The 11,469-nt window shown below is 38.7% G+C and overlaps 1 protein-coding gene across 1 annotated transcript; it reads right to left on the bottom strand.

The window, feature by feature from the left end:
• Positions 1 to 2,831: 2,831 nt before the first annotated feature.
• Positions 2,832 to 9,472, bottom strand: LOC105462553 (serine/threonine-protein kinase OSR1). The gene is made up of 9 exons (XM_011709234.1): positions 9,357 to 9,472; positions 7,765 to 7,877; positions 6,697 to 6,947; positions 6,095 to 6,260; positions 4,945 to 5,180; positions 4,579 to 4,693; positions 4,103 to 4,368; positions 3,796 to 3,982; positions 2,832 to 3,393 (listed from the first exon to the last, which is right to left on the bottom strand). Exons 1-9 carry the CDS (start codon positions 9,433 to 9,435, stop codon positions 3,316 to 3,318), a joined length of 1,491 nt encoding a protein of 496 aa, XP_011707536.1. The 5' UTR covers positions 9,436 to 9,472; the 3' UTR covers positions 2,832 to 3,315.
• Positions 9,473 to 11,469: the final 1,997 nt, after the last annotated feature.

Here is an 11,469-nt window from a genome sequence, read left to right on the forward strand (position 1 = left end):
TTCTGAAAAAAAAATACCTTAAACTTTTTCTTAGATTTTATTATTTTCCTTCGGAAATCGTATAGCCTTGGCCATAATTATAAAGCACCCTCGATTTATTGCATTTTCTTGGAAAAGGTGGTAATATAAAAGCCAAAAGAAAATTAATAAAATATTAAAATTGCCATGAAAATAAATATTATTTTTCAATAAAACTGTCTTTTAATTTATTTTTCGTTAGATATAGAATTACGTTAATTTGTGGGGGGTGCTTTATACTTATAGTTAGGGATATAGAATATGGATGCTTTCCATTTAATTAATGATACAGACCGACACAAGAATCAAGTTTTATTTTTTACTCACTACTAAATGCTAAATACTAAGAAAGATAGAATGACGTTTGTGTCGAATTGTGTCACTAAATGGAAAGCATACTATATGTCATGAGAAAAATTTAATTCTTAAAAATTTTAGAATATTTCAGAATTCACTTATATAAAGAATTATAGAAATGTAGATTTTCTTAACATTTCTGAAATGTTCCAATTTGTTTAAAATATCTAAAAAATTTTTTTAGAAAGCTATACAATTATACAGTATTCTGAAAAATTCTGAAATTTAGAAATTCTGAGAAATTACACGAATTCTCAGAAAAATTTTCACCAGGGATACATCTTTCAACGAGACGCAAGTGGGAATAATTTTATGTATTTAATGTCTGATGCGACATTAAGGTGCGATATGGAGACTCGCAAATCTTTCTTGCGATTACAATTTTTCGGGGACGCAAGCTCCACGAAGTTCACGCCCAGGATTCTGTCTGAAGATTTAGCGTTCGAAGGATTGGTTTATGAAGAACAATTTATTTTGCTGGAAAGCGATGGAAACATTCGTGGAGGGGAAACACAAGACAAAATCCACTGGCGAGGCTCACGGTCGTAATTTTCCCTCTCATAATCGGCATTAATTAAGTACCAGCTACCCGTTCTCGGCTGCCGCAGTTCTCTCACACATCAGTCGTCGTCGTAGACTTGCGATGAAATAAAGTACAATGGTTCTTCATTGGCAAAACGACGTTTGATATTGATACAAATAAATTATCGTTTTTTTCCCCCTCTCCTGATACACATTTATAATCGCTACATGCAACACACTCGATTTGGCACTACCTTTACTAGTCGCGAAAAGAATCCCGATGCCGACGTGTGTGAAATCCTGAACTGGAGCTCGGTAAGATCGCGCGGTAGAAACACAGGATTTCGAATATGACCATATATATGCGTTTTCTCCGGATAAGGCACGTAGTGAGGTGCGCAAGCTGTATGTCGAATCGAAACGGAAACTCGGTGCCGGCGAAACGTGCACGAGAGGAAGGCTCACAAAGTGCTCTATCGGGATTAATAATAGTGCCATCGAATACAGCTATCCGTAAAAGTCTACTTAAGCTAACGATTATCGATGTGCGGCTTAAAAGTAATTATTTCACTTATTAAGCATAAAATGTGTGTGTCGCCGTGATTGAACCGCACAGGTTGGCTCTCAGAACGGAATTTATATATATATATGCATATAATCATCACATGTATATCAACAGATTTGTATTTCCATCATCACTACAACTGATTTTACTCGGCAAATCTTATGTCGAGGATTTAGCATTGCGCGCGCGCGTGTGTATGCGTGATAGTTGCAATATGGCAAAGGAAATTGCGTGGAGTCGAGTGCGAATTTTTCACTGTTACAAACCTACTCGTGTCCTACTCGTTAACAATAATTAAATAGCGAAAATTCACGAAAACAGCACATACATATTGTTTGCAGAGGAGCGAAGACTGCGAAATATGTCCTTTACCATATCATAAGGCGATCAACGCTGCAGTTCGTGTAAAAAAAAAAAATCGGTAAAATACAGAATCACGTTGAGCCGTGCGAGCGAATAATCGATTTTTCATGAACTTATTCGTATTCTTTTTAAACTTTGATTTCATTTCTAGCTGCGGCTTACAATACATGTATCACACAATTAGAATTTTCATAAAGTACAATGAAATTAAAATACTGTATGCTTTATAAGATCCATTAAAAAAATTAAAGTGTCATAAAACGTTATTGTTATCATCGATTTCTAAGCGTAACAAAGTCGCAAATATATGTATCTTTACGAGATACAAGAGTATGTTACCCGGATACATGTCGTAAATTGTGGTTGTGCTAACACAATCTGTTAAATCGTATCGCCTTTCTCCATTGTCATTTCGCCATGATCACGTGATTCTGATTTTACCCATTTTATGATGTATATTATATTTTACAAAAGATAACTTAATTTAAAAATTTTCGAGACGTACGAGGTAAAAATTTTTCGATCTACTCTCTTTCTCTCGCTCTCCCTTTCTCGCTACGTCTAAGAATTGTGAAAATATTAATTTGCTCTATCGTAAGTCTATTTAATTAAGTACAAAAGAGTTTTATTTCAACATTGTCTATCCTTTTTTTTCCTAGCATGAAACATATATTATATATATATATATATATATATATATATATATATATATGTCGCATATATATAATATATGCAATTAATCTGTATATGATACATAAACATGATAACTCTGTGTGTGTGTGTGTGTATATTCCATTGGTTTCTTCATGTAACTAAAGCCTTGCTATTCAAGAGAAACTGCTCTTATATTTTGAAAAAATAAGTTAAACTATCAAGCATTTTCTCTGTGTCTTTGCTCTTCTAAGTTTGCTTCTATTTATACATGAAATTACATACCGCACTTTTCGCGGTACATCTTTATCCCGTCTGATACATTAACCACAAAGAAAAAAAAAAAAGAAATAACGATCGAATACTAATATTTACATAACGTAATTACGAATGATACAATTCGGTTATGCAAAACTACAGCCATTATTGATTAGAGTAAGTGTATACCCTTAAGCCAGTACATGGATGTTTTTTTTTTATGTATCCGCCCTGTTCGATTGTCCTCGTGAACGTTGACAATGTCAGACACACACTTGAGCAGTTCGTTATTACCGATGTGTTGTAACAAGTATGCTGTTTGCCGAACTACCTACGCCCTGCAATCAACCGTTAGAATCTGAAGGAAGCGAAAGTATCAAAAGCTAAGATCCGCTGGCGAAAATTCACTGATTTACACGTGTACATTTATATGTGCCAAGCTTATCCTTTTCACTGTCGTCCTGAGAAATAGCATTTAGCCGTTTTTTTTTTTTTCATTAGCTTTTGGTACTCTCCGGATCTTGGCAAATGTACCAATTAAGAACATTATCCCGAGAGTTTAGAACGCGATCGAGGTTGTTTTATTCAGTGATGGAGATCTGAGCAAATCCTATCAACGCCTTGTCATCCGGTACTTCGTTCACCGCATAACCAGTGTTCTGTAACAGCAAGAGACAGTAATTATATATTTAATAAACATCAAATCAAATTATAAAAATACATATTTGTTAGAGATATTATGTATTGTGTAATATTTAAATATAATATAAATTATATAAAAATATAGGTCTATTTATTAAAGATATTATATATTGTGTAATATTTAAATATAATTTATATTTTTATAACGAATTGGACAAAGATTTTTATAGATTTTTTGTCACTGAAAACAACAAATCCGAAAATGAAATTGCTTTATCACACGTTACATTTTATAGAAAATTAGACTACAAAATACCAAAAAAAAAAAAAAAAAGAAACAAATGTATGCAGAATTACTTTATTCGTTTTATGGTCTAAGAAAAAAAATTCTTGAATTTGTAACATAAACTAATATTTACCAAGGAAAACGTCACTGTTCGCAATTGTCCTCCACTCTCTATCAACTTTTTTAGATTTGTTTCTATCACCACAACGTCCTTGCCGTCGACCAAGCCTGCAGCGACCAATTCCGCCGCGATTCCCTGTGTAGAATCAACTCCAACGGTAAAGTCAAACCTAATGTCATTCAGCTCCCGTTTCTCATTCCTGAAAGAGATATCTTGATTATCTTTTACTTAGTTTAAAAAAGATAAAGTGGGACTTGACATAATTAAAAATAAAAAATTATACACGAGAGAATAATTCTCATATTTGGGTTTCACGTACCGTAATCTAAGCACCAGGTTAATAGGCTCGTTTTGTCCGGTAGCTAAAATTGATATTTGGCTCGGTGCTACTTTGATCTGACCGTAGCTTTCGTCGGGCTCGCCGGCCTCTTCGTCGCTACTGGCCTTTTCGATTGTGTTGACCGGTAACGTCTCCTTGCCCTCGTCGCTACTCGAGTCACCGTTGTTCTCCTCTTCCGACCAGACCCACTCTCCAGTCACCGTTCGATGCAAGCGGCCCGATGTGCCGGGTTGCCTCTTTGATGCCTGCAAAAGCAAGTTTCTTTTGTTTAATATTTTTTATAACGAGTAAAACGCAATTCTATTACTTGTAACTCCCGTATACAAGCTTAATAAAAAAATATTTATATATTTTATAAATGTAACTTCTCCAGACGGTCTCTCCTCCATATTTCCACGCTTCCATTAAGATTCCCATAAATTTACATGTATTGTATAGATAATATAAAAACGTACCTTTTGTACACGTGTTTCTAAACTGGGTCCAATCGCCACTAACGTCTGCTGCAGATATTTCTTATCTTTGGCTTTCTTGAAAAAGGGATGTTTCAGCAACTCGGTGGCCGTTGGTCTGAAAATTATACAAATCATTATTTATAATAACATATTTATCTTACAATTTTACACATTCCGTTTCTTAACTGTTTTACTTAACGATCTGTATAATATTATAAAATCATATTATGACATATAGTACCAAAGACTTCCAACTCTTTTAGTTTGAATATACACCTAGAATGTCACTCGTTTACGCCAGCTATTCTAACTGCTTCGGCAAACGTCAAATAGAAGTAGCAGAAAGTAAACGGAACAAGCGCTTACCTCTTCGTAGGATCTTTTTGTAAACAGTCGATGATCATTTTTCGGAATGTCTTCCCGTACGCTTTGTATTGGTCCTTGTCGTCCGCAGCGGTATCCAGAGTCGGCGGATCGTTCTGCAGCGTCAGCATCAAGACCTTCATCGGGGGATATTTGTGGTACGGCGCCGTGCCGCTTGCCATCTCGATCGCCGTGATGCCAAGTGACCATATATCGGCCTTAAAATCGTAGCCATGGTCCTGCACAAACAGACACGCATATCATAATTGATTTTACAGTGGATAGTAGACGTGAGATTGCCAATATCTCATGAAATCGTGCTTGCAGAAGTCGCATGCTTGCCAGAGATTCTTTAAATGTGACTTATAACTGCGGTCTCATACACAGGATAGTATGGCTCGCCATACAGAAAATGTTTCTGATCGATTTTTTGATGAATTTGATGATATCGATTTCTCTCGATACAGCAGTTCTCAAACTTTATTCTGCAAAGCATCGTTGCTAGTTTCCAAAAAGTCATTATACCTATATATAAATTAAGAAATTTTTAAATAGTTATTTAAGAATCAAGTAAAAAAATGTATATACAATTAATATCCAGAGCTCCACTTCTCTGGGCATAAATAAAAGTACGAGAACTGACTGTGTTTTGACGAAACAAGACGAACAGTAATATAATACAGACATGAAATAGAACAAAGTAAGATAATGGCGTGATAATGATTGAATATAAAAAAAAACAACCTATTTTGCGAAAAATTTGCGTAGCGCAATATGTCCTCAGTGCAATATTCTATGTGGCTACTTGCATAACATGCCTAACGCAGATCATGCTCAACAAAATAACGTGATTGCTAATTCAAATTAATTCTCGGTTCAACGAGACGAGATATAAAAGCATATCCTCATGTCGCACGCAACGGCAAAGTCGAGACACTCTGACGCATTACAAGGTCTCGTGTGTCGCCTCGAACGATAGCGCATAGCCAGTATCTTGCCAGTTCGCAAACGCACGGGGGGGTTTCGCCAAAACGTACACATTTCCCGTCCCGATAAAGAAGTGTATCGTGTACATTTAACAAACGCATAACACAAATGTAGACACAGAGAACACGCAGGCTAAGAAGTCTGTAGTGTTACTTTCCTCTCTCACCTGCTCCATGACCTCGGGCGCCATCCAACACGGCGTACCGACGAAGGTGTGCCGGACCTTTTGCCGGCTCAAGTCGCGTCCGGTCGCGAGCCACGCGCTGACACCGAAATCGGCGATCTGCACCGTGCCATCCTCGCCTAGTAGGATATTACCCGCTTTTATGTCCCTAATATTATTCTGCCGTTAAAATTTGTCTTGATACGTAGATAATAAAACAGCTATATACATACTTCAAGGCCAAATGTTTGGAAACGCTTTTTAAAAATTGACATCCTTGGAATTACTTACTCAAATATCCATATTTGTTACATCTTTTAAAAATAATTCTTTAAATCCAATAATTATCGCATGAAATCAAAAATATTGTTTATCTGTCGGCGTTTCACATAATTGTCATCTAATTTATTTACGTTTTTATTGGTGTTTTCAAACTTTTGGCCTGAAGCTAATCCCGCTATCTTTCTAATAATTTCACTCTAATAATTTCATTCTAATAATTGAACAACAGAACAGATCAAGGAGAAAGAAAACAAACACGTTCCAAGGTTGTATTTTCGTATTAGGGACGACAATCCATAAGACACCGACGTGTTTCACAATACCTGTGAATCTGTCCGTTGCTGTGGAAATATTCAAGTCCCTTGAGTACTTCTCGAAGCACCGTGGCTATGGTGGCCTCATCGAACACCCCGTGCTTGCAATTGGTGGTCCTGGTTTTATGTTTGATGATGTCCAACAAAGATCCACCTTCCAGCAATCTTAGGACGAGCCAGAGCTCCTCTTTCACCACGAATGACGTGTAGTACGTCACGACGTTTTCGTGGTTGCAAGATGACATCGCCTGTATCTCTTTCTAAAGTTTCGTCACATAAACAGTCTCGATTAATAATAACTTCTTGTCCGTGCACACGAAAGGAAGATATTAAGTTTTAATTTTCTTTCGGTTAACTCGTGAAGAAATTCCGATAAGTACAAATTATATATCATAATAAAGGGCTGAACTATTGTTTCTTAAACTTAATATATAACTATATATAAATATATAATTATATATAAACATATAATTTGATAAGCATATTTGTTATTCAAAGCCAGAATTCGAAACCAAATGATTATTTTGTAGTCAGATTTATCGTCAATCGCTCGAAAATCTCCAAGTTACACATGTTTAAGTAACAACAGAGTCCTAGCCACTTAATTGTTTCCGATATCTTGATGTCTTACTTAACAACTTTTTATCAATAAATGCAACAGCATTGTTTTTGATCCCGATGTTTTCTCAAGATAAGCGATATATACACCATTCGGCTCCGCTTAAGTAATCCTTTAATATGATATATAATTTGTACATATTGGAACTTCTTTGCGCGTGTTAGAAAAATAAACAGCTAAACCCTCTTTGCCAGTTTGACTTATTGGAAAAAGATTTGTCCGGGGATAAATCTTTTGTGACAATTTCGGATAACATCTCGTTGAGATAAGAATACTCAACAGCACTACATTGTGGTGCTCGATACGAAACGCTTGCATCATGCTGGATGCAGCATACGTTACAATCGATAAGATCGTTAATCCAATGAATCATACAATACATGAGTCTTATCAAGAGGTGCATGGTGTGCGTGCCGTGTGTGAAGTCCAATGTCAAGATTACAATAAAAAAAACTCACCAGCAGCTCGTCCATGTTCGTGTTCCATTTCTCCAAATTTATCCGCTTGATCGCGCATTTCTCTTGCCGCGGAATGCAAAACGCTGCGTGCACCACGGCGGTCGCTCCAACCCCTTGAATTAAACGAAGGGAAATTAATAGGAGGAATTATCAAGAGAAATTTCTTGTGTCTTCCTATATATCCGCTTATCGATCGCGCAAATCTTAATGGCAAAAACGCTTGCCTAATTAAACCTCGAGATTTGGAAACTCGGCTGCACAGAGATCTATTTATAAATACACGGCGATATATATTTCGGCGTGTGACCGAGATACGCTTAAATTTCAAGAGGCATCGATATTTTTACTCGTTACGTAGGCAATTTTAATCGAAAGTATCGGTGAATTTTCGCGAAGCCCCGCGATGAGCCGACCACGAAATTGCGGCTAAAAATGGCGCGACGTTGGCGTATAGGCGAGCCGCTAAATAATTTAGCTCCGCCAACTTGCACCTGGTCTCCTCACAAATATAATACACAATCGGGAAAACAGCAGCTGCAAGGAGCGCAACTCACCTCCCGAGTTCTAAATAGTCTAAATCATTTTCTAACATAAGAAGCTACATTCTTCCAAATATTTATGTGACGTTAGTAATGTAGTAGACATGCAATCCTATCAAAACACTAATAAAATAGACACATGGCTCTATCGCGAGGACTTACTGGAATTCTTGTTACATCAAAATATTAATAAAATAGGTACATGGGCTCTATCGCGAGGATTTGCTGGAATTCTTGTCTCGAAACATAAATATACGAATTTTTCACAGGAAGATTTTTACAATATTTACGTGCTCCTAGAAATATCTAGGAGTAAGATAATATAAAAATAAGATCGACAATTGATTGTCACCGAATTGGATTACGGTGAATCGAAAGGCAAATTTGTTTTACCAAAGTAACATTATTCATTCGTTGTAATCTGTAAGGGAAAGATCTTGAACTTCGTGCCGCGCTGGTTGCTTTCGCGCACAAATCGGCTCGCGTGGCACGGCGCCGGTGGGTCCCCTGGCCGGCAGCACCCTCCCCGACCGGCCCGATCTCATACGGCACTGGTACGCGCGCACCGTCCCGGCGGCAAGTTAACTAGGTTAGGGTAGGACACTCTCGTGCAGCCAGCACCGGCAGCCGCGTGACAGCGCGAGTGCGATAAGGATGCGCGGAACGGAAGCGAGAGGGGCGATCGGCGACGTCGTCGTCGTGCCTTTCCGGCGAGGAAAAGGGGGAAATAGAGCAACGAGCGGAACGACGGAGTCACGCTCGACGGGCCGAGCGACGGAAGATAGCAATGACGACGTCCTCGGCGTTACCGACGTTCACTGTCATTTGTCACCCTCGTCGCCGATGCCCCCGCGGTCTTTGCCCCATTATCGGGAAGCGAACGGCCACCAGCCGTTCGGGATCGACGCCGGCGGCGGCGGCGGCGGCGGTAGCGCGCGTCCCCGTGGCCGCGGGCGACGTTCGAGCGAGACGCGCGCGCGACCATCCGCACGCTCGCACCGCGCGATCGTCGCCCCGACCGGACGAGTCCCGCCTCGGCGATCCGGTACTCACCGATAACCTCCTTGAGCTCGTAATCGTCCTTGGTATTCGGCCAGCCCTGCACGACCGTGGAGGTGCTCGCGGACGCCATTTTGCTGGCCAGTGCCGTGCCGAGGCGCGCGTGCTTGCTGGCCGTTCGGGCGCCCCGCGACAACGACAGCGAAGCGGTGCTGCTGCTGCTGCTGTTGGCGGTCCGCGAGCCGCCGTCACGTGGTGGAGCGGCGGCTGGGCTGGGGACGCCGGCGGGGACGGCTGTGCGAGAGGCGCAGCGGTCGTTCGCCGCGGGTGCGCCTCGGCTGTTCCGGGTGGCTAGCGACGAGGTTGCCGCTGTCGTCGGCACCCTCGACGGCGGCGGTGTGGATGAGCGAAACGACTTCTGGCGAAACACGCCCGGCGAGCACGACGGCAGCACGTCCGGCGAGATCCTCCTGAAAGGAGACGCGCGCGATTAGTTTGAAGGAATTTAATTCGACTGTCAAGTCTGTCGGTTGACTGTGTTTGAGCTTTTTAAATGCCAGACCGATTAACTGTACTTTTGATAAATTTCTTATCGAGTTAAATACAAATTAATCCTGATATTAAAATTTAATTTGCAATCTTTCAATTTTATTCACTTTGTATTTTATAAAGGTGACTGTAGTTTAGCTCTGAAGAAGTTCAATTTCTAAATAATAAATATTTACATGGAAAAGACAGAACATTGCACCGAAGATCTGATTCTTTAATGTTAAACTTTTAGAATAAAGATTTTTCGTCTCTCCCGAACTCGACGCAATACTTATAGCACGACTGAAAATTCAAGATTCAATGCACGTGTTCAAACTTGTCCCAATTTGTTCTAGCTGAGAACATTGATTTGAGTTGAACCAATTCACTTGTACTTAAATTCTGTTCGTTATCGCTGTACTAGACACTAGACTATACTAAATTTTCTTTCTCGCTTTCGCCAAACTTTAAATATTTGTTTCACTTTAAGTACGAAGACTTATATAGTTTGGTGAAAGCGAGAAAAAAAGCTTTGAGTGAGAAAGAAAAGAAAGAGAGAAGAAATTTTCTTTCTCGCTTTCGCTCAACTTCAAACAAATATACATCCGTTTCATTTTAAGTACGAAGAACAGATTTATAACGAACTTGACTGGACCACCAGTCACCAGTGTGTATTCAGTGCACGTGTAAAGGCGTCTATAATGAGACAGATTTAAGAAAATTGACCAATCATAATCGATTATTTTTCTCACGAGAGATGAATAATCGACTATAATTGGTCAATTTTCTTAAATCTTAAGTCTTAAAGTCTTATTGCAGACGACGTACAACGCCGTTGTATACACTGTTCCAGTCTCAATGTGAAATATCTCGAGTAATAAAATAATGCATATTTTACCAAATAATACAATAAAGTACTGTTAAGAATTATCGCGGTTTAATATTTCTATATTTATATTACATACGTCGATAATTTTAATTAACCGAATTCACTTTCATTATTTATGTGCTATTTAATTAAAAAATTTCATATTTTAATTGTAGGTATGATAAAAATAAAAAATAAAAAATAATTTAAAGATAAGATTTGACTAATAGTTATAAAAGGGATAATGACTAATAGTTATAAAAGTTGATAAATAGTCAATATAAAATTTGAGTGGGGGGGGTAGAAGGTTGAAGGAATTATTTTATTGTTATTATTATAGTTTGGTGAAAGCGAGAAAAAAAATTTGAGTGAGAAAGAAATGTGCAGCAATAAATCTGATTTTTTTTTATCGCTGCTGCTAAAACTTTCTATGTCACTTTCGCCAAATATATTACACCCATTTCATTTTAAGTAGTACGAGTGTATATTCGTCCAGCTACAAAGAACAAATCTAAAAGTGACAAAAGAGAAAAGAAGAGAAAAATAAAAAGGGAATTGCGCGAGAAATTAAATCTCGAGCTTGATGAAGACACGCTCATCCCAATTTCCTATTATCGAGACGCTGCAGTCCCGTCAAAAAGAGTCCACCGAGAATCAGCCCGCGTTCTCGATTCATTGAAACGATTGACATTTCTCGAGAGTAAAACAGAACGATGACGAGTCGCGCCGTCGGCCTGTATGCACAACAAATTAATCGTAGGCCCATCCATC

The sequence above is a fragment of the Wasmannia auropunctata genome, unplaced genomic scaffold (assembly GCF_000956235.1).
Source record: "Wasmannia auropunctata unplaced genomic scaffold, wasmannia.A_1.0 LD336097.1, whole genome shotgun sequence".
Lineage (NCBI taxonomy): Eukaryota > Metazoa > Arthropoda > Insecta > Hymenoptera > Formicidae > Wasmannia > Wasmannia auropunctata.